The following is a 23,441-nucleotide window of genomic DNA, read 5'->3' as shown; positions in this document are numbered from 1 at the left end:
AGCCCAGGGGACCGGCCAGCGTAGCTCCTGACAACCTCTAGGAAGACAGGAGGGCTTCTCTTTCGATGGCAAAACTGACCTCAACTCACTTAAGCAGAAGACAATTCAAGGCAGGCTATTGGGGGGCTGGGGCTGGAGGCCTGGAAATGGGGTGCCTTGGAGGGCCCCAGCCAGGACCTGAGGAAGCCGTCTGGGCAGTGGTCTGCTCTCCAGGGCCGTGTGGGAGCTTGGATTGGCCCTGCTCACAACGGGCTTCTCTCTCAGATGTATCTTACAAGGAGAGAGAGTCACGTTGGGCAAGCCGACTCCCACCCACCCAGGCCCCTTACTGACAGTCCTTCTAGACTGTTCCCAAAGGCATGGCTGGCTGTCCCTAGGATACATGGGACCCTGGGCACATATTTCTTGCAGAGCTCCTGTCTATATAGACAATTTGATTAAAAAATTTATAACAAGATTCATGAGCCCACATGGGGAATAGCAAGATGTATCAAGGAAGATTTAGGGGACGGGGAGGAGAGGCGTGAACACATTTGCTCACTGTCTGCTCAGTGCACACAGCGACCCTCATTGCCACTCAGGCTCAGGAGCCATCTCTTCCTGTCCTTTAGGGTTGAGTGTGCTGTCCCAGCTAATTTCGTGTTTATATCTCCCACAGCTGGGGTGTGTAGGGACGGGATAGCAATGCTGTTATTGCTCACAATGTGTGGCTCTTTGGAACCTGTTTGTGTGGAGATGCTGTATATCTTCTTGCCCCGCATTCCCCAGCCCCATGTATTTAGTGCTGGTTATGGCATTTCTCCTGACTCTGCCGCCTCTGTCTGCCCCCGGGAATGCTGGCTTCCGTCGTTCCCTTGCAGGTGGTTACCGTGCTTCATTAACGATGACCACCCATATGGATCTCGCCCAGAGTGTGCAAGAAAATGTGAGCCATAGGTCCTCATCTGGTCGTGGTAAATTCAATGTTTGGGCCAGGTGTGGTGGCTTACATCTGTAATCCCAGCATTTTGGGAGACCAAGGCAGTAGGATTACTTGAACCCAGGAGTTTAAGATCAGCCCTGGTAACATAGCAAGACCTCATCTCTACAAATTTTTTTTTAAATTAGCTAGCTGTTGTGGCACACATCTACGGTCCCAGCTACTTGGGAGGCTGAGTCGGGAGGATCGCTTGAGCCCAGGGGGTCCAGGCTGCAGTGAGCTGTGTTTGAGTCACTGTACTGCAGTGAGTGACACAGTACGATCCTGTCTCAAAAAAAAAAAAAAAAAAAAAATGCCGTTTGGACCTTTCTAGCGTAAGGGAAGAACCACTCATCTTGCAGCCTCATCTTCCCCATCGGTCCTGAGGCTGTTACTTCTGCACTCCCAGAATTCAACCTCGTTGAATGGTGGGCACACTCCCACCTTCCACACTCTGCCACCGGCAGGCAGAATGACAAGAGAAGAGGGATCCCAGTTGTGACAGGCATTCCATCCCTCTGCAGACCAGCCTGGGAGAGCATGACGTCCAGCACGGCTGGGAGGCAAGAGAGGACACGGGGGAAGGGTCGCGGCATGGCAGGGCAGCAGCTTCCCTCTGAAATCTCTCCACGCGGGTGGGTGCAGCCGGCCCTGGAAGACTGCCCGGAAATGGCACGGAACCTTTGAGGGTGTGGGCTACGGCCCTGGGCACCAGTGATGGGCACAGAGCAAAGGATGTCTGCTCCCATTGCCCACCCCGAACACCAGAGCCCGGGGGTGGCACCACAGCCGATGCACGAGTCCGCGAGTGCCACACAGGCTTGCGGCTTGGGCAGCCTTATCCCAGAGCCCTGCACTCATTCTGTGTGACGTGAGCGGAAATCATCAAAACCCCGTGTCAGCATCGTGCTGGTGGCTCCACCCTGCTCACACCTATGAAGGAAATACTCTTCTGGCCAGTGAGGGTTGTTTGCTCCTCAAGCCACTCACCTGAGACCTGAAGCAACCTCATAGTCACAGCCCTAGAGCTCCTGGGGCATCCAGTGGGCCCCGTGCACAGGGTAGAGGGTTGGAGAGTGCCCTGAAGGGAACAGCAGGGCACACCGAGGGCAGCTCAGGCATGGGCCCTCTGCACAAGAGCGTTGCTCTGGCTACACGGTTCTCCCTGGTGTTCCTGGAACACGCCAGGCTGGCTTCCTTCTCAGGGCCTCTGTACTTGCTGCCCCATCCCTGGAACCTACCACCTTCTACAGGACCTGCTCCCTGGACACCGGGGATGCAGTGGCGAAGCCGGGTGCCTCCATTCCAGGCAAAGGCAGCCAATGTGAAGAATGGACTGGCCAGAGAGCACTGAGGGACGCTGGGGCCCAGTTTTATTTATATGTGTTTAAATTTTTAATTTTGAAATGACTTTAGATCTACGCTGTTTTGGAAAAATTGCAAGAAAAGTTACAAAAATAGCATAGATTTCCTCTATGCCCTTCACCCAGCTTCCTCTGTATGCAGTGTAGAACACGGACTAGAACCAGGAACTTTGAAGTTTGATACTAAGCATTGTTACTTAGTGTCTTAGTTGTAGTCTAGTTTGCCGTTGCTGTAATGGAATACCTGAGACTGGGTAATTTATAAAGAAAAGAAGTTTATTTAGCTCATGGTTCTGCAGGCTGGGAAGTTCAAGAGCATGGCCCTGGCTTCTGGTGAGGGCTTTTGTGCTGTGTCATAACATGGTGGAGAAGGTCAAAGGGAAAGCCAATGTATGCAAAGAAGGAAAACCCAAGGAGTGTCCTGGTTTTATAACAACCCAGTCTCGGGAGCTAATCAAGTCTCTTCAGAGCAGGAATTCCCTCACTACCTCGAGAACAGTATCAAGCCACTCATGAGGGATCTGCCTTCACGGTTCAAATACCTCCCACCAGGCCCCACCTTCCAACATTGCCACACTAGGGACCACATTTCTTTTTCTTTTTTTCTGAGACAGAGTCTCGCTCAGTCGCCCAGGCTGGAGTGCAGTGGCTGGATCTCAGCTCACTGCAAGCTCTGCCTCCCGGGTTCCCGCCATTCTCCTGCCTCAGCCTCCCGAGTAGCTGGGACTACAGGCGCCGCCACCTCGCCCGGCTAGATTTTTGTATTTTTAGTAGAGACGGGGTTTCACTGTGTTAGCCAGGATGGTCTCGATCTCCTGACCTCGTGAGATCTTGGCCTCGGCCTCCCAAAGTGCTGGGATTACAGGCGTGAGCCACTGCGTCCGGCCACTGGGGACCAAATTTCAAGATGAGTTTTGGTGGGAACAAACCAATCACATTCTCACCGCAGCACTCCAGACCGCACTGAATGTTGTCAGTCTTCCGACTCATGTCCGTTGTCTGGTTCAGGCTCCCACTCGGGATCCCACGTGGCATTTACTTGTTGTGTCTCTCCTGTTTCCTCCCATCTGAGGTTTCATGACCTGGATGTTTTCGAAGGGGACTGGTCAGCTGTTTTGTAGACGGAGCCTCCACATGGGTTTTTCTGGTGTGCCTTGAACTGGATTGAGCTTGCGTGTCTCTGGCAGGACTGTCACAGAAGCACTGCACCCTCCACAGGGCATCACGCTGGGATTATCACACTGGGGTGTCCAGCTGTCTCCTGCTGTCAGTGATGCCCTTCTTCATTTGGCTAAGGTGTTACTGACCAGATTCTCCCCAGTAAAGTTACCATTTTTCCCATTGCAACGAATAAATCTCCTGTGGGTAGCTGCTATGACATGATGTGACATTCTGTTTCTTGTCATCCTTCTCTAACTGTAGCTTCCATGGATGCTGTACCTGCAGCAGTCCTTACTGTGCTGTTACCGACGGAGTTTACTACCATGATATTCTGTCTCATCATTTCTTTTACATTTTTAGTTGAATTCCCTTGTGAGAAAGAGGTGCCCTTCCCCTCCTGCTTATTATTCATTATTTGTTTCTGCCAGTACTGATTTGTGGATATTTATTTTATTCAGTGGGTTCTAACTTGTTACTATCATTATTTATTGTTGTGTTCAAATTACCGCAGATTTGACCACTGAAAGCATGCTGTGCTTGGGTGTGATTTCACATGGGGCGGTGGGACAGGCCTTCTCTGAGCAGGGAGTGTGGGGGTGAGCAGAGTCCTGCAGGAGGGGCACAGTCCTGTGGCAGTGAGCACTGGCTCGGGGGGCTTCTGTCTGCTCTTGGGGAAGGCCTGGTATGCACAAGGTCAGCACCTGGTCTGAGCTGCCACCTGCTCACCTGTCTGGTTTCTTGTGGGGGCCCTGAGATCCCGGGCTTGGCACTGCCAGAGGGTGGGGCTATGCTGTGGTATGGATGCTGTGCTGTGCTGTGCAGGCAGGGGTACTGGATATAAGCCTGATGTGGCCTTTCATACCCTGGGGCGCCACCATCTCCCAGGGTGACACCTGGTGGCCTTGTCCCCTGTGAGGACCAGGATTTGTGGGGCACCTGATCCCACCAGTTCAGTCTCCCTGAATCTGTAGTGGCATCTCGGGAGGGTAGGTGCACCTGAGCCTGCCTGCGTTCTGGATACGGCACCTTTGGTCATTGCTGGCCTTGCTGCTCAGGCTCTCCAGTGGGCCAACCACCCACAGAAGGGCCTAGGGCCCCAGGGGCTGCTGTCCTGGCTGTAGAATAAATAACCATCCTAGAGTCACCAGTGTGGGCTCACCAGTGCTGGGGCCCTGCCCCCCCACCCCGGCCGCCCCCGGATCCACCCTGGATGGGTGGGGACACGGGCTGGGCAGTGTCTGAAGGCCTGCAGAGCAGCCTGGCCACAGCCCAGACAACCTGGCCCTCACAGCCCTGGCTCTTCCCATAAATAAACCAGACAGGATCCTTCGTCAGATGGCATGGCCTGATTTTTGTTTTGGGAACTCTGGACAGAAGGGGAAGCAGACAGCCTCAGGCCCGGCAGGGCTGCCCGCCCGGGAGTGGCAGCTGGGCAGGCGGGCAGAGGACGGTCGGCGGTCAGCCTGCCCTGGATAGCACAGTGGGCCCCAGAGATCACAGCAGGAAAAGAAGCCCAATTCGAAGGAAGCCAGAGTCAGGCAGTGCCCAGGCTGTGTGTGTGCATGAGGCCTGAGGGGTCCTGAGAGGGGCCTGTGGCCCAGGGACCTGGGGAAATGACAGCCTGTGATGGAAAGTGAAAGGGGGGTGTTGTCTGCCTGGGAAAATGGCCTGATCTGGGCTCCCTTGCACAAGCGGACATGGAGGACACGCCCCACTGAGTCTCACCATCGGCTCTCAACTGCAGCCCCCTCGGGGGGAACAGAGGCTTCGAGAGAGGAAAGGCTGATCCTTGTTGCACAGTGGAGTTGGGGGGACTGGTGTTGGGTGCGCTGTGTCCCAGCCTCTGCTCTCCCCACGGGAGTTTCTATCTGTTCCTGCTTCTGAAGGGCACATCTGTTGGGTAGTGTGTTTTCCCCACACTGCTGGGAGCCAGCCCAGCAACATTTTTCCCGTCACGGCCGTGACTCCCGCTACACTGCCCGTGCCCCTGCCCCTGCCCCGGCCCTGACAGACGTGTGGTAAGGGAATTCTGGGTAGAGGGCGAGGCTGCAGGCTCCTTGCCCACCAAACCCACCTTCGCCTGCCAGCCAGGCAGCTGGGCCCTTGGTGGGCACTGGTTTCCCTCTGAGCACCCGGCCCCTCCTGGAGGAGCACGCCACGTGGGAAGGAGCAGACCCTGCCTCCCGGGTCCCCGAGACTGGGGACTTCCTCTCCGGGCTGAGCTGCCCTGGAAAGGGTATTGGATGCTGTTCAAAACATGCCACACATCTAGAATTGCATGCCCCATCTTCCAACAGCTGCGTTGACTCAGCCTGGGGATCGCCCAGAAAATTCTGGGGTGCAGTGGGCATGGGGAGTGCCCCCCCACAGGAGCCTTAGCCAGTCTCTCTGCAGGAATGTGAGACACCAGCCTCAGCTGGCCCCAGGCGTGGGCTCTGAAGCAGGGCTCCTGCTGGACCGTGAGAGAGTGACCTGCCATTGGCGGAGGGGTCCTGAGGCCTGCCCACCACCCGCCGGCTGGGCGTGAGTGCAGGCACAGGGAGACGAGCATGCTGCCCAGCCAGTGGGTGTCCCTGTGTGAGAATGCCCGGTTCAGAAGGAAGGGTGACATGGGCATCCCATGTGGCCAGCCCTGGGTGGGCTCCACCTTCCCTGGAGTGGCAGCTTTTCCTCCGTGCCGGATTTCTGGCCCCTGGGGAGTGATTCTGGCAGTGACCTTCCGGCCTGTCCAGAGTGGCTCCCCAAGGAACAGCCCGCCCAGCTCTGGCCACCGGACCCTGCCAGCAGCCTGCTCCGACTCTGTGTGGCCTTGGCGCCTAGAGGCAATTATGGGCTGAGTGGCGCCCTCCCCACACCCCCAATTCCTTTGTTGAGGTCCTAAACTCCCGTAGATAAGGATGTTGGCTGTATTAGGAGGCAGGGTCTTTAAAGAGATAATTAACTGAAAATGAGGTCACTGATTCAACAGTGACTGTTGTCACAGAATGACTGGTGTCTTCCCAAGAAGAATCCATTAGGACAGAAGTACACATGGGGAGAAAGACACTATCGACAAGCCGAGGAGCGAGGTCTCGAGAGAAACCTCCCCTGCCCACACCTTGATTTTAGAGATCTGGCCTCCAGGACTGTGAGAGAATGGGTTCTGCTGTTCAAGCCCCAGGCTGTGCTGCCCTGTGACGGCTGCCTGAGCAACTAGGGAAGGCGCCGGCCCTGGCCTCCTGTGGGCGGGGATGCTGGCAGTCTCCCTGGGTGGCATCTCCTGGTGGACGTGGGTGAGCCTGCTGTGAATGCTGAGGGACCGTCCCGGGTCCCCAGGCCCTTAGTTCCTGGAGTGTGGCCTTGCAGGCTTTGGTTGCTCTCCAGCTTGAGTCCCCTGGGGAATCTGGTATGGAGGCACATGCTGGCAACTCCCAGACACGGGCCCCTGCCACCCCAGCCCCCAGAGCAGACAGACCCACCGTGCCGGCTCTGTCTCTGGGGGTGCTGGTGCTCAGGCGTGTGGGCTCCTGGGGCCAGTCGGGGGAGGGGAGGGGCAGTGTGTACAGGCCTCCAAGGAGGCAGGGAGGCTGGCAGGGAACAGCTGCGCAAAGGTGTTAGGTTCCAGTTGGTGTGGGCGGCCGCAGTGCCAGGTGCCAGCCCAGGGAAGGGCCTGTCGACAGGGTGGTTTTTTTTTTTTTTTTTTCTGAGACAGTGTCTCACTCTGTAGCCCAAGCTGGAGTGCAGCGGTGCCATCTCAGCTCACCTTCTGGGCTCAAGTGATTCTCGTGCCTCAGCCTCCCGAGAAGCTGGGATTACAGGCACAGGCCACCATGCCCCGTTAATTTTTTCTATTTTGGTAGAGACGGGGTTTCACCATGTTGTCCAGGGTGGTTTCAAACTCCTGACCTCAGGTGATCTGCCTGCCTCGGCCTCCCAACGTGCCGGGATTCCAGGCGTGAGCCACCGCGCCCGGCCTGTTGACAGGATCTGGAAGGGGGAAGTTGGACTTATTCCATGAGCTCTCCTCCACCACACGCCTCAAGGCCACAATCTGCTGTGGTCCAGCTGGTGAGACATGGAAGCTCAGAAAGAAAAATCTCACTTTTTGATAGTTTGGCAAATGTTCCTGCAGCACGAGTCATTTTTCTTCTTTAGTCGAGAGCGCCCTGTTATTTATGTGAATGTTAATTTGTGACTGGGGACATTCCCCGACGTGGTCTTCATGCTGAACAAGACCTGGGAAATGTCAGCCAGAGCATCTGGCAGGGACGAGTGTCAGTTCTCATGATAAATAGGCAGGCCTGTTGCAGTCCCAGGGTCTGGGTCTGACCCACTGACCTCTGTGTCCTGGCTGGCTCTGGCTGGCCAGCTCTGTTTCCTGGAAGCTACCCCGGCACTGGTGTGTGCAGGAGCCATGGAGATGGGGGAGCTGGCTGCAGAGGGCTCAGTGCGGGACATTCTGGACGGGCCAGGTCCCGAGGGAGCCTCTCAAGCATTGCTTGATTTAGCAGAAGGCCGCCTGGCTGGCCCTGCGCTGGCCCCATGAGGCATTCTTGTCGGCATCTTGTTTATTCCATTTTTCCCCTTATCTTTCTCTCTTTGCCCTCCCCCTTCCCCTCTCTGCTATCTTCACATGAATTGCCTGTTTTGCTATATGCCCTTTGTAAAAATGTAAAACAAAACAAAACAAAATACAGAAAATACTAATAAAAAGTGAAACTCATCCCCGATCGTAACACGGCTGACCCTTTGTTAGGCGTTTCCTCACGACTGTCATGCCACGAGCATGATGATGGCAGTGGAGCTGCCGGTCGGCTGATTTATCAGCTGCTGTGCCCAGCGCTCTCCACGCGGTATCTCGCTCAGCCCTCACATCAGCCGTGGAAGCTCTGTTGTTATCCCCAATCAACCCGGCAGACACTGGCCACAGGGAGGCCACTCAGCTAGCCAGAGGTGAAGTAAGCATTGGAATTGAGGCAGAGTGACTCAGAGGCCACATGCTTCACTGTTAGGCCGTGCTGACGTTGGGCACAGAGGTAGACTTGATTTTACATAAGGAGACCACACTGGAGCTGGGCTTGCCTTCTTCGGTCACCAATATGTCAGGGGTGTGTCCGTTCCTTACGTGGTCAAAAATCTGTGAAACTCTTTTAGCCTAGCAAAAATCTGTAAATTTGTAAAATTATTTTGCAGGGCATAGAGTGTTTTTGAAATAATCTGACTGGTTGGGAGTGGTGGTTCACCCCTGTAATCCCAGCACTTTGGGAGGCTGAGGTGGGAGGATCACCTGAGGTGGGTGGATCACCTGAGGTCAGGAGTTCGAGACCAGCCTGGCCAACATGGTGAAACCTCTCTCTATTAAAAATGCAAAAATTAGCCGGGCATGGTGGGGTGCACCTGTAATCCCAGCTAGTTGGGAGGCTGAGGCAGCAGTATCGCTTGAATCCAGGAGGCAGAGGTCGCAGTGAGCTGAGCTCATGCCACTGCACTCCAGCGTGGGTGACAGAGCAAGACACTGTCTCCAAAATAATGATAATAATAATAATGTGATCCTTTTTGTTTGTTTGTTTGTTTGTTTGTTTGTTTGTTTGTTGGGGCGGAGTCTCACTCTGTGGCCCAGACTGGAGTGCAGTGATGTAATCTTGGCTCACTGCAACCTCTGCCTCCTGCGTTCAAGCAATTCTCCTGCCTCAGTCTCCCGAGCAGCTGGGACCACAGGCGCACACCACCACACCCAGCTAATTTTTGTGTTTTTAGTAGAGACAGGATTTCACTATATTGGCCAGGCTGGTCTCGAACTCCTGGCCTTGTGATCTGCCCGCCTCAGCCTCCCAAAGTGCTGGGATTACAGGCATGAGCCATCACGCCTGGCTGGGTTTTGTTTTTTTTTTTTTTTTTTTTTTGAGACGGAGTCTCGCTCTGTCGCCCAGGCTGGAGTGCAGTGGCCGGATCTCAGCTCACTGCAAGCTCCGCCTCCCGGGTTCCCGCCATTCTCCTGCCTCAGCCTCCTGAGTAGCTGGGACCACAGGCGCCGCCACCTCGCCCAGCTAATTTTTTGTATTTTTAGTAGAGACGGGGTTTCGCCGTGTTAGCCAGGATGGTCTCGATCTCCTGACCTTGTGATCCGCCCGCCTCAGCCTCCCAAAGTGCTGGGATTACAGGCATGAGCCACCGCGCCTGGCTGGGTTTTGGTTTTTTAAGACAGGCTATCTCTCTGTCTCCCAGGCTGGAGTGTCCAAAATAATATTAATAATAATAATCTGACTATTTATTTATTTATTTATTTATTTTGTTTTTTTGCTTGGCTTTAGGTTTTGGTTTTTTTTTGAGACAGGGTCTCTCTCTGTCTCCCAAGTTGGAACTCAGTGACATGATCTTGGTTCACTGCCTCCTGGGTTCAAGTGATTCTCCTGCCTCAGCCTCCTGTATTACAGGTGTGGACCACCACGCCTGGCTCATTTTGTATTTTTAGTAGAGACGGGGTTTCACCATGTTGGCCAGGCTGGTCTCAAACTCCTGACTGCCTCAGCCTCCCAGAGTGCTGGGATCACATCATGCCCAGCCTACATTTATTGTTATAACATATATTTGTTCTTACTTCTGTCATCTAATTTATGTTTTCTGTCTTTCTGGATTTTTTTTTTTTTTTTTTTGCTGTTTTTCTAGTCTGCCATATTTTCTATATGGTCTATGTTCAGTAATTTGGAAAGTATACATTAGTTTTGCTAGTTGTGACTTTTCTGATTTTGAGTAGAATTCTTCAACTTGTATCTATTGACTTTAGAAACTTATCAATAACTGTTGATCCTAACTGAAGATTAGGAAACAAATACAATTAAACTGCAATTCCTTTTTTCTTCCTCTACTCTTTGTCTGAGTTTTTTGGGCTTGTTTGGCAATTTTTTGCCCGCCCCCATTTATTAAATTATGAATAGTTTATATATTACATAGCTTTTTTCCCCCAGAATATATGCTAAATGTCTTCTTGTAATCCTAATTATCCCTATAGCATAGGTGCAGAGGGCAATTCCACTAGTTCAACCTGTGAGTTCCCCACCTGCCAGGTGACTCAGTTTTAAAATCAAGTCCAGGCTGCATGAAATGGCAGGTGAGGGGTGCTGGGGAGGGAGACAGAGGAAGACACTGGGGGTACGCTCAGGGGCAGAGGACTGCCAGGACCCCATGGAAGGCCTTGTGTGCCGGGACACGGCCTTGACTTTTATTTTGTAGAAGTGGGTTTCTGGTTTTTGGTTTGGTTCTTTCTCCTGGAGCTCTCCTTGGTCCTAGTAGGGTTTTAGAAGGACAAACGGCACCTGCCGATGTGAGCAGGGTTTCTTTTTGGGGTGATGAATAAACAGGATAAACAGTAATTCATAGGTTACCTGGTCCAGCTCCTCAGTTTGCAGAAGAGGGAACTGGGGGCCTGCAAGGGGACAGGACTGACCATGACCGCATTGGAAACCAGGTCCCCTGGCTCAGCGTCCAGTGCTCTCCCTGCCTACCTCGCCCCCCGCCCTGCCCTTCAAAGTGGAGTCTAGCTTTCCTTGGAGCCTCGCTGGGCATGTGACTGTCGGGGCTCCTTGGTCCTGTCGGAGATTGGCTCTGGCCAGCTTAGGCCAAAAAAGAGACTTTTCTGGAATAAAGGTCTGTAGGGCCTGAAACCGGGTCTAGGGAAGGGTAGAGCGGCCGGGCAAAGTCATTAGGTTCTGTGGAGCTCAGAGGCACCTCTGTTGTGGTCACTGTGCTCAACAGAACCCTGGAAGGCCCAGCTCCAGCCATAGCTTCAAGACAGAGCCCTGGACAAGGGGTCAATCTCCAAGAGGAAGGAGGGGAGTGGCTGGCATCTGGCGAGGACTCCATGAAACACAGAGGAGGAGCCAGTGGAGATGCGGGTGAGGACGGCTGTTTGCTAACGCCATGGACAGCTCCTGCCCGCCGGCGTTCCTTTTGGAAAAGTGGGAAAGTCAGTATGTGAAATCCTCTGGGACGCTGAACTGTGAAGGAGGCCATGGTGGTGAGGACGGAGTGGCTCAGATCCCACTCAGTGATATTTCCCGCTCCTGGGACTGTTCAGTGGCGAGGGGTCCAGCCCCCTTCCCTGAAAGCTCCCCAGGTTGTTAGAGACCTCCCTGGGGAGCTGGGAGGGGCAAGAGAGTGCCCGAGCAGGCTCTGAGGAGGCGCCCTGGGAGCTGCAGGCACTGTGCGGCTCTCCGTGTGAGACTGTCGTTCCAGCAGGCGGCTCCCACCAGGCGGCAGGGGAGGCTGCCTGGCCACTGCCCCGTTGCCCAGCAGAATCTCCCAGGTTCATTACCAAAAGGAAGAAGGGGAGAAAGAATCCTGGAGTTAGAATACTTTCCGGAACGGGAATCTTAGCAGATGCCAGCATTTAGGGGACTTTTTTGGCGAGTGTGCATGCTGTGTGTGTATTTCAGAGGGAGGTGAGTTTGAGGGCAACAGGGACTTGCTTCCTTGTCCCTTGGCAAAGTCTGGGTGTCTCTGTGCATGGACCTTTGTGCTTCTTATGCTTTGTGCCTTCCACGCCTGATTGTTGCCATTGCAACCTTGGCACACACCTGACAGTCTTTGTGCTGGAGGTTGACAAGGTTGAGTGACGGACCAGGTCCCAGTCATGCACAGATGGGAGCAGCTGCGGCTTCCATGGGAGGGGCAGTGAGGCCCAGCCAGCCTGGGTGTTCTGCAGAGGGGAACAGGATGCATGCCTGTGTTTCCCGTGAACCCCTAACTTCCAGGGTGTCTGTGGTTGAATACTTAAAAATTCAGAGTAACAGAACTGTTAAGCCTTTGGATCTTTATACACTTATAACATCTCGTTGCCATTTCTAGTAACTACTTTACCATCAATCCAACTGCAAAGGAGCAGGTTCTATAGGAGGAGGAGGCAGGGCAGGCGTTGTGTAACTCACCAGGATCTGAATGTCGGCGGCTTTACTGGATGACCCAGGTACTGCCAGGCTCTGGGCCCCTGCAGTGGCACCTGAGGGTCAGGGACAGAGCCCTCCCCATGGTCGTCTCTCCATCCCCCAGGGGAGAACCTGGTTGGGTTTGCCAGACATCCACAGACTTCAAGAGCAGAACAGGACTCACACTGAGAGCTGGGTCAGGGTGTCAGCCTTTCTGCAAGACCCCGGGCCGGACAGCTGTGGGGTTGGACAGACAGGCCGCCTTTCTGCCAGACCCCGGGCCGGACAGCTGTGGGGTTGGACAGACAGGCCGCCAGCAGGCTTGCAACTGAGTGCTAGTGTGCTTCTAGAGTTTCTTGAATATTTATTGAGTGGGAAGAGGAAACGGATTCTAATTAATAAAAATTGCATATAAAAACAGATACATGACACTGGCAGCAGGAAAATCAAAGTCCTGGAAAAAATGCAGCAAAACCTAGCTCACATTTTGTGCTTTGCTCTCCTGTCAATTTTCTTGTGTTTTTTTGACAGATCATGCCTGGGATGCATATTAAAGTGTTTGAAAACCAGGGGATAAAATGATCTCCACTTCTTTTGTGAAGTGCCCGCCGCCCAGTGCATTTTCTGGCCGGTGGTCTTGGCTGGTGGTCTTGGGGTGGTCAGCCTTGGTCTCGGGGCAGGTGCCGCCATATTCATCAGTCCAGCATGCGTGTGCACATCACACAGTGGTCCACAGAGACAGGCGGGGCTGTGAGGAGCGTGTTGAGTGTCTGCGTCTGAGAATGCCACCGCTCGGAGGCTTCTGGCTCTGTGAGGAAGCCTGAGCCCAGGCCCTGCTTCACAGGGACCCCAGTGTGCTTCTGTGCCCTCCGGGGGTCTCCTGCAAGGATGCCCTTCCAGGAGGCAAGGCCCAGGGCAGCATCAGATGGAGCTAGTGCTGTTGGCTCAGCCCAGAGATTGTCCTCAGGGAGGCAGCCAGGGAGGGGAGCCTGACCCTGCTGGTCAGGGAGACCCCAAACTCTCCTGGGTTGCTCCGGCCAGAGAGTACTGCCCATCCCCCGGCTGAGCCTGGCCTCATCATTACACTAGGTCCCTCCAGAATAACCCCACGGCCTCAGGCCTGTGGCATGGAGGCTCCCGGCCTGGGCTGCAAGGTCCCCCAGAAGATGGGGCTGCCATAAGGAGTCCTCATGTCCCAGTGTCCTGCCCTAACTGGCTCCATCAGCCCAGTCTGGCCCAGGGGCCTGTCTGGGAGATGCCCTTTCCGCACAGGTGTGGGCTCTGATTCCTAGAACGTGTGTGTCCGCAGCCTGTCTGCCCACCTAGGCCTCAGTTTCCTCATTTGGAAAGCAAGCTGGCTGGATGAAGTCACTTGGGTGGAGGCGTGGCATGGTTCTCAGCGTCTGCCACGCTGCATGTGCTCCTGTGTGAGTGTGCACGGGAAAGGGCGACCGGCCTCATGTACAGGCGAGTCACTGGATGCTTGGGGAGCTTGACACCTTGCCTGAGGTCACCTGGCCAGATAGAAAGGGTGCCAGGAACTCAGAACTTCACACTCCAGACAGCTTGTCCGCTGCCGCCCCCCAGGGTTAATTCCTGCACTTCATCGAATGAGTTTCAGTAATAAGATGGATTTGAGGCACCAGCCTCCCCCACACCACACACCGGGACCGTCAGTGCCGGACCCTCCCAACTCCTGCACCGGTAAACACACTGTCCCCATGCCGGTGGACAGGGACGGCTGTGGTCTCCCCGCCTGCCTGCTTGGTGCCTCCCTTGGGGGGCATGGCCTCTGGCTTTGGGGTCATCGGTTCACTCATCCCACAGGCATCTGCTGAGTCTCTGCCAGGCCTGGTTGGGCCCTGAGACCCAGGGATGAGTCAGAAGCGTGGGGCCTGCAGGGTTCCCACCCCTCCTTCCACTCTCCTCCCACAGCCCTGATGACCTCCTTCCCCGCCCGACCTCGGTCTTGCCCTGGTAACTCTGGTTCCCCTGCCTCCTCAGCCTCTTCCCCAGAAGCCTAGGATGTCCGAGCCCGGAGTGTCCTGCGCTCCTTGCCCTTCTTCTCATGCCCCTCGGAGAACGGCACCCGCTTTGCCGGCCACCCACCGGGACCCTGAATTCGTTTTCTGCGGCTGCTGTAAGAAAGTACTTAAAACAGCAGGAATTCGTCCTCTCAGTTCTGAGGCCGGAAGTCCGAAGTCAGTATAACCTGACCCAGATCCAGGCGTCGGCAGGGCTGCACTCCCTCTGGAGCCTCCGGGGGGGACACTTTCTGGCCTCTGCCAGCTCCCCAGGGGCTGCCAGCGTTCCTTGGCTTGAGGTCGCATTGCTCCAATCGCCAAGGCTGGCATCTGGCATCCTCCCTGTCTGCCCATGACCTCGTCCTCTGCGCGTCTGCCTAATCCCCCTCCACTCCGCCCGTAAGGAAGTGGACGAGCGACTGCATTCAGGGTCCAGCCAGCCCCAGAGCCCGCCTGATCACACCCGCAGAGTCTCTTTCCACCATGTCCTGCTACCCGCACAGCTGCCAGGGACGGGGGCCTGGGTAACTTTGGGGGCCGTCTTTTTCAGCCAGCCACAGACCGGGAAGCCCACCTGGGTGCTGCCTCCTCCCTCCCATCTCAACCGGATCTACCCTACCACGTCCTGTCCATTCCACTCCTCACCTCCCTCATACCTGCCACTTGTCCCTGTCTCTCATGCTCCCGTCTGGACCATTTTCCCTCTCCCAGGTGCCTGCAATGCCTTCTCCCCAGGACCCCAGACCCATTTTTGTTCTTCAGCCCATTCTCCCTGCAGCAGCCACCATGCTCTGAACAGGAATCAGATCAAGGCTCCCCCAGAAGCCCCGGGCTGCCTACAACCCTCCCTCACCAGCCCCCTGAGTGACAGGCCACCGGGCACTGTGCCTTCGATGCTCCTGTCAGCGGAGCATCTGGTCAGCGGTTCCTACCAGCTGTGCTCCGTCCACCTCCCCAGCCGTGGCGTGCGCGGTTTCCTCTGTCTGGAGCACTGATTCTCCCTCCAGCTCTTCGCCTGGCCGGTGCAAAGGGATTGGGTCGGTTTGGGTAGATGTCACCTCCCGCTGGAGGCATCCTTCATTCCGGAGCCAGGCCTGATGCTGGGCTCTGTGTCCTCCAGGCCCTGCACTTCCACCAGCCCCTGCCTGGCACATCAGCTTCCCAAGGGCATCTCCAGCCTCCCTCCCTACTTGAGGCTGGGGGCAGCCGCCCAGCAGGCCCTTGGGGACACTGACTGCATCTTGGTCTGCAGGGGCTCCCAGCCAGCAACAGGACGGTGCTCACTGAGCACCTCAGGTCAGGCAGAAGGAGGGCAGCCCGTATGCCACTGTGCCCCCTGCCCCAGCCAGGATGATGATGTGGCAGAGGCCATCACCAGATTACTTCGGGGGTGCATGGTTTTTACACATCCAGATGGCAGGTGCCAGGGGCTACCCACCGGAGGGCACACTCCTGACTGGACAGGGGACCCTGGCCAGTGCCGGCTAAGCTTTGGAGCATCGATGGGTGCTGGAAATGCCAGCTTTTCTGATTTTCAAGAGTCTGGAAATCTGGTCATTTGTATGAACTCTCCTGTTTCTTAAGTTTGAGCAACGAATTCAAGCTTTCAAAATCCATCACATGGGTCATGAGTGAGTGATCTGAAGGAAGCAGTCTGAAGGCTGGACGTAGTGTGAGTTTCCAGTGTGAGACTCTGGTTTATGGATAATGGACTAAAAGATAAAAATGTGGGAACTGGAGTGGTCATGGGATGGGTGGACCTGGTGGTGCCAGCAGGCTGGATGGCAGAGGAGGGCTGGGGAGGGCAGGGAAGGGCAAGCTGGACAGCAGGGGCGGGCAGGCTGGATGGCAGGGGAGGGCAGGGGAAGTGAGGGGGGCTGAGTCAGGCCTCAAAGGGAGAACACAGGTTTACCAGATGGCCGAGTTGGGGGTGGGGTGGTGGGGAATGGGGATTCCTGAGTTGACAGCATGGTGGGTTCAGGGGCCGGGTGGCTCGGCAGGGTGCACACAGCCCAGTGAGGAGCATGGGGTGTGCAAGCCAGGGTCTGGGAGGGTGGGGCAGGTCAGGAGCCTGAATGCCAGCATGCAGAGCAGCCTGAGTCCCAACGGAAATGCGGGCCCAGCGAGGAGTTTGTAGTAAGGGAGGGCGCTGGCTGGCCCAGGGGTTCGGGGCATCTGTTCAGCTGCCTGTAGAGTCTGGGCTGGTGGATGACACAGATAGCCGGAGAGAGTGGGGGGCAGTGGGGACTGGAGCCAGCTGCAGGGGCGTGTGTTCCGTCCAAGACCCGCTGTGGTCAGGGCCTGCGTTTTCCAAGGAAAGCTGGGATTCCGTGTTCAAGACATGAAATCTCATCATTCTGAGTGTTAGCTTCGGAAACGTTGTTTGGCCCGAATGGAACATGTCTGTGGGCAGATTCAACCCCCGGCCGACTATTCTGACCTTTGTCTTGGACTCTGGGCTCCTGGGAGCGGGGGCAGCTCTTGGCCCGTATTTGATGCACTTTGGTGGGTGCCCTCTGGGGACACGCACAGGCCCACAGCTGCCCTTGAATGTCTCCAGGCATCTCTGGACAGTTATGACTTTATAAACACAGTAACTTTTCTGAAAGCAGAGAGGGTTGGCGTACAGGGGTGGAGACGACCCAGACAGAGGCCCTGTTCCTAGACAGGGCGGAGGGCGGGGGGGCCTCTGGGGCCACATGCTCACGCCCTCCGGCCAGCCCAGGCTTCAAGCTGAGCACCAGCTGGGGTGCTGGGCAGGGTCCTCAGGTGGGAGGTACTCCCTGAGGGAGGGGGTCTCCTCACTGTTCCCCTTCCTTGGTCTTTAGTGTGCTGGAAATCTGATCATGTTGTCTTTGTCCTGCAGGCTGGTCTGATCCGGATGGAGGAGGAGGAGTTCTTCATCGAACCCTTGGAGAAGGGGCTGGCGGCGCAGGAGGCTGAGCAAGGCCGCGTGCACGTGGTGTATCGCCGGCCCCCCAAGTCCCTTCCTCTAGTGGGGCCACAGGCCCTGGACACAGGTGAGGCTACTGCAGGTGGGCAGGCTGTGTGGAGAGCCCCCTGAGGCCCGAGTCCCCAGGGGAGCATCCCAGAGACTCAGGCAGCTCTCCGAAGACCAGCGTCGCCACTGAGGCTGAGCCCCAGTCTCGGTGGCTCAGGAATGGGCCAGCTGCCTGGCTGACGGCAGGGCGTAGCAGGGCTGCTGGGGCTGGGGCCTCTCCTCTGGGTGCACGTGGGTGACAAGCAGCCCGGGCACCTCTGCCTTCAGGTCTGGGGCCTCCATGGTGGACGATGAAGGCTGTCCAAGGGCCCGTCTTCTGTTGCCTAAGGGCGAGCAAGTGTCGTGGAGTGGGGTGGGGCCCAGACCAGGCCTGAGTCCAGTGCCCGCATCTCTGAGTCTGTGCCTGTGAAGATGCCTCTAGTGCCCCAGACAGCGCCGCCCCTGCCTCTGTGCTGCCACGGTCCCCGGGAGGGTGCCCGTGGTAGGTCCCAGCCCTCGGGAGGGTGCCCGTGGTAGGTCCCAGCCCTCGGGAGGGTGCCCGTGGTAGGTCCCAGCCCTCGGGAGGGTGCCCGTGGTAGGTCCCAGCCCTCGGGAGGGTGCCCGTGGTAGGTCCCAGCCCTCGGGAGGGTGCCTGTGGTAGGTCCCAGCCCTCGCCTGGCTGCTCAGGAAGAAAGGCCCTGCGTGCTCTTCTGGATCCCTGGAGGCCTGTGCCCGACAAAGACTCTGGAGACGCTCCCAGCAGCCTCAGCAGTCTCTGCACAGACTCGCGGGCTTCTGTCTTTTTCAACTCAGAACCCATGTGTGCCCTGGGCCCAGAAAGCTGAATGGAGCTGCCGGGTGGCCATGGTGACAGTCCCTGACTGTTGCCTCAGACCTGGCCTCGCTGTGCCAGCCCCCACCTCCCAGCATCTCCCAGTCTCTGGTCCTGGATTGTGGTGAAGCCAGGGTCAGTGTCTGATGTGGTTCTACAGGCCCATAGTTCTCAGGGTCCCCTGTGTGGTCGGGGACGCCTGGCCTGTGCTTGGCTCTTGCTGGGAGAGTGGGAAGCTGTGAGCTCAGCCCTCGGCCTCTGGTCAGGACCCCCTGGGTGAGGACAGCCTGGGGCCCAGGGTCAGACACACCTGCCTGTTCACAGTGAATGCTCCAGGGCCCTGGGCTGGGCAGCCCCTGTGCTGTGATTTACTAAGGTACTCCTGTCACTCCATAGCATGCCTGCCTCATTGACTGTACGTGTCTCTGACTTCCTAGCTTGACAGATAAATTGAGTACAGCCTGGCAGGGCACAATTCTAATTTCATGAAACGACATCAGATACCTTTGCAAAGGCATGGTTCCGTCAGGAAGCCCACTGTGCTCTGGAGACAGTCAGTGTAACCGGTGGCCCCTGTTCCTTGGGGCCAAGTCAGCGTCTGCTGTGCTGCAGACAGCCGGGCCACCAGGCACTGCCCGCCCAGCCTTCTCCAGCTGCGGTCTCAGCCTTGACTGCTTATCCTCCCCCTTGGACTATTTTGCAGGGAAGGAAGGAGGAGTAATCCAGGAGGGCAAGCATGAAATGGGGCTGGGCCCCAGTTTTGCTCTTGGCTAGCTGGCTGCCTTTGGGTAAGCCCAGTGGCGTTAGCAACCCCTGTGTCCCCGAGAGCTCCGGGGCTGCTCACTCGGTGCTGTGGGCTTGGTGCTTCTGTCTGGCCTCTCTTGGAAGACTCAGGGGGGTTCTGGGGGCCTCTGCTCAGGCGAGGTGAGCTAGCCGTGTGCCCTTGGCCATGTCTCTGATCCCAAATTCCATATGGTGCTTGTCTTCCTGAACATGGCAGCCCTTCCCCCACAGCCTGGCCGGCCTTGCCTTATTTTCTGGGCTTCTGCTGGTGTTTGGCATCTTCTACTGAATCCTCCCTCCACCCCCACCCCCAATCCACATATCTTTAATGAGAACTTGAAATTCAGAACACAGGAAAGGAATTTCAAACTCCGAATAAGCCCAGAAACCATTGGCCTTAGAAGACGCTGGGTGAGGCCGGCTGCCAGGTCAGGGGTGAGGCTGGGATGGAAGGTGGGGGTTTGGTAATGGGCTGTCGGGGAGGACGTGAGCCTGTCCAGCCTGAGCTCTAGGCCTCGGGCCCAGGCTGCAAGCCCAGGGTCTCCAGCTGAAAGCCCAAGCTATGGGTGTGGGCGTGGGCCTGGGGATATAGGTCCGGGTCCCAGGCCTTGGGGCTGGGGCCAAGTCCCCTTTGCTTGATGTTCCTGTCTGGTGTCCACAGGACCCTGTGTGAGGGGATCGGGCCTTCAGGGAACTAGCCCCCACTCGATGCACCTAATTGTTTAATTGTTAACTGTTCCCACGCAGCCCTGGGCTGAGGTCAACACACTGGCTGGAAGGGCGGAGCTGGGTGGACGGCCCACGGTGACCTCAGGCATCCAGCTTTCCATCTGCCTGGGCCTTTGAGTGGCAACGGGGAGATGCATAGAAGCTGTGTGTTGTGGCATAGTGAGGGGCACAGCCTGCCTGGCACATAGCTCCAGAACCTGGGTGCAGGGGTGTGTGTGTGTGTGTGTGTGTGTGTGTGTGTGTATAGGGGACCCTTTCTTCTAGTGAATTCTGAGGGAACCCTGATAGATCTGTGTGGCCCTGGTGGAAGCTGGCAGGAGGTGCTGGCTGGCAGTTTCTTCCTGCCTCCCCAAAAGCAACGTCTGGAAGTGGGTGTGAAGCACCCTGCTATTTATGTTCTGCCGGGGAAGGTGACACACCTGCCCTGGGTGTCCCAATGGGGGGTGGGCATCTGTCTGGGTGGCGGGATCTCCCTGCAGGGTCAGGGGTGCCTCCTTTTCAGGGTTGCTGAGACGGGTGTCCTGTTTTTCCCGAGAAGCCCACGGGCTGACCAGGGTGATCTCGGGGGCCCATGGAACCTCAGGAAATCATTTTCACTAATAGTCTGTGTCATCCAAGATCAGTTGCTGGGTTGCAGATCGCCTGGGGAAACGGATGGAAAATGACGGTTTTAACGCGTTTCACAGACTCAGGCCGGGGATGAGTGTGTGCACTGGGCAGCTTAGGTAATACCCAGGAGAGAGTGTTAGGAGGGGCAAGGGGTGAGGGAGCGGGGAGGGTCCTTTCCTCTCCTCCCTGGCCATGCTGGCCTTGGCAGAAGGGTCCTGCTCAGTGCTGCTGGCCTGGGAACCTGGCCAGGACCAGAGGCAGAGCTCTGAGGCTGGGTGACCTTTTGGGGAGAGGTGGTTGAGGTACCCACCCCCCTCCCCGCCGCCAGGCATTCTGACAGGCATCTCGAATCCCTGTTCTCTGCCGTTCCCAAGGCCAGCTCTGTGCCCAGGGACACTGTACTGGGGTTCAGGGACAGGGCACTCTGTGGCATTGTCCTCTCTGGTGTGTGTGTGTCTCATCCTGTGTGGGACTGTTGAGGAGGGAGCCCCAGGGAGCTTGAAACAATAGAAACATTAATATGGTTTGTCTCTGTGCCTCCACCTGAATCTCATCTTGTAGCTCCCATAATTCCCCTGTGTTGTGGGAGGCACCCAGTGAGAGATGATTGACTCATGGGGGCGGGTCTTTCCCATGCCATTCTCGTGATAGTGAATGGGTCTCACGAGATCTGATGGTTTGAAAAATGGCAGTTTCCCTGCACAAGCTCTCTCTCTCTCTCTCTCACCTGCTGCCGTGTGAGACGTGCCTTTCACCTTCTGCCATGATTGGGAGGGCCTCCCAGCCGCGTGGAACTGAATATCCAATAAACCTCATTCTTTTGTAAGTTGCCCAGTCTTGGGTGTGTCTTTATCAGCATCGTGAAAACGGACTAATACCCACGTATTCTCTCACAGCTCTGTGGGCCAGGAGTCTGAAATGAATCTCACTGAGCCAAGATCAAGGGTGGACAGGGCTGTGCTCCCTCCAGAGGCCCCAGGGAAGAACGTGTTTCTGGCCCATCCCAGCTCCTGGGGGCTGCCAGCCTCCCTTGGCTTGTGGCTGCATCGTGCCAATCTCTATCCTTGGGTCATATTGCCCCCTCTTCTTCTGATAGTGTCCCTGTGCCTCCCTCTTGCAAGGATGCCTTGATTGCATTTAGGACTCACCCCAGTAATCCAGGACAGTCTTCTCATCTCAAGAGCCTTCCTATAAGCACATCTGCAAAGCCCTTTCTTCCCATAGAAGGTACCCGTCTCAGGTTGCAGGGATCCAGACCCAGCATCTTTGGGGGCACCATGCAGCCAGCTACAGGATGTGAATGGCCCTTGCGTACAAGGCTGGCCACGCAGTGCACAGCACACCTGGGAGGCGCCCGTCTGGGTCATGTGGAGGAACAGCACTGTAGATTTCACTTACTCCTTCCCAGGGCATATAGCCCAGAGGCACAGCCCAGGCAGGCCCTGGTCCTGCTGCCTCCCTCACTGGACCCTCCACCCGGTGGTGTGGGAGCTCTTCCCTGCATGCCTGAGTGCCAATCTCAGCCTGGCAGTCCTCCCCCATCCCCCGCATTAAGGGACCTGGAGAGGCTGACTCCAAGACCACGTGCACAGAGAAGCCAATGCTGCTGTTGACACTGAGGGCCTCTCTTAGCTTCCCAGAGACTGACCTTGGGATTCCGCGAAGGTTGCCACACAGTGAGAAAGACCCCGAGTCATGTGTTGGGCATGTGGTCTCTGTTTCAGACAGTGCCATTTGCAGAATGTCAAGACAAGAGTTGCAAACTCAGAGGCCTGCAGGGCTTGGCAGGCAATGCCAACAAGGACAGCAGTGGAGGAAAAACAGCACCCCCCCTTGGCCTGGCTTTCATTTCTCTCCTTTTGATAGAAACATGGACGACCAAGAATACATCTCCACTAAAGAGAAACAGCAGCAGGAATGCAGCCGCCTGTGGTGTCCAGCCCTGGCCTTGCCATGGGCACAGGGTGTCTGGGAGACCCTGCAAGGAGCGACAGACCCTCCTCAACTCCCTTGACCTCAATCTGGTAGAAGTGTGGGTCTGGTGCAGCTGAACATCCTATCAAGAGAATCCAGACATCAGAATTTTTATGTGAACCTTCCTGATGTTAAAATGTGTCTTGAAATTTCTGGAATGAGAGGATGAACTGAGAGGGCTCCAGGAATCCAGCCGAGGCACTGAGCTCAGTGAGTCGGCAAGAGCTGGCTTAGGGCCCAGGCTGATCCCGGTACAAGAGACAGCCCCTATCACCAAGCAAGAGGACCAGGCCTCGGGGGTCTGGGGAGTCACTCAGGAAGTGCCTGGTTGGAGACACAGAGACAAGTCCGGGCACAAGGACGCTGGCCAGGTCCAGGGCTCAGCCAGCAGATCCAACCAAAGCCCTCTTTCCACAGAAGCCTCCACATCAGCTCTCTGCCTCCAGCCCTGGGCCCTGCACACCCAGTGGGAGCTCTCATGCCTGGGGTCCCGTCCCGTGCTCACTATATGGATCGAACAAAACACGGTCCCCCATTGGCTCTCTGTGATGCAGAGGCACAAGCTTCCTCTGCCCTCCTCTGTGGGCTGCTCTCCTGGGGCTCCCCCGGGTCTGGCCTTGGGACAGAGGAGGGGCAGGTGCTTCCCGTCCTGGGGAACTGCTACCAGGCTGCTGTGCATACACCCCGCTGGGCTGAAGGAAGAGAAGTCAGACAGCAATGTGCCAGTGACCTTGGCTGCCTCCACTCCAGACACCGCTGGTGCCAAGCCTCTGCCTGCTGCTGTCAGGCTGCAGCATCCTCCCTGACGGGCAGAGGAGGCACACCACCACGGGAACCTCTCAGCCTCGCTGCACCAAGGAAAGCCCGCCAGGAGATAGAGGACAAGCACCAGCACAGGGCAGCTCCTCCATGTGGCTGAGCGTGGCTGCCACCTGCAGCCCACAGCCAGCCCTTCCCCACCAGGCCAAGAAGAGCCCTCTCCTGATCCACAGTCTCCACCCTGTGACTTTGCCTTGAGTTGGGTTGGAGTTTTCCAGGCTGCAGGGGATCCTGGGGGAAGAGTGGGCAGGGGAGGGGACCTCAGGTTTGACAGCTCCCCCTGGGTGTGCAGGGCCCAGGACTGGAGG

General features: G+C 56.5%; 1 protein-coding gene across 2 annotated transcripts in view; it reads left to right on the top strand.

The window, feature by feature from the left end:
• Positions 1 to 23,441, top strand: part of ADAMTS2 (ADAM metallopeptidase with thrombospondin type 1 motif 2) — a 235,399-nt gene that overhangs the window by 49,665 nt on the left and 162,293 nt on the right. For both annotated transcript variants that reach the window (XM_045394647.3, XM_065547140.1), the window contains exon 3: positions 17,274 to 17,427. In XM_045394647.3, coding sequence (XP_045250582.2) covers positions 17,274 to 17,427 — 154 coding nt within the window. The remainder of the gene's footprint in view (positions 1 to 17,273; positions 17,428 to 23,441) is intronic.

The sequence above is a fragment of the Macaca fascicularis genome, chromosome 6, assembly GCF_037993035.2.
Source record: "Macaca fascicularis isolate 582-1 chromosome 6, T2T-MFA8v1.1".
NCBI classification, from domain to species: domain Eukaryota; kingdom Metazoa; phylum Chordata; class Mammalia; order Primates; family Cercopithecidae; genus Macaca; species Macaca fascicularis.
The sequence above is the reverse complement of the archived record's forward strand: the minus strand, read 5'-3'. Positions and strand labels throughout refer to the sequence as shown.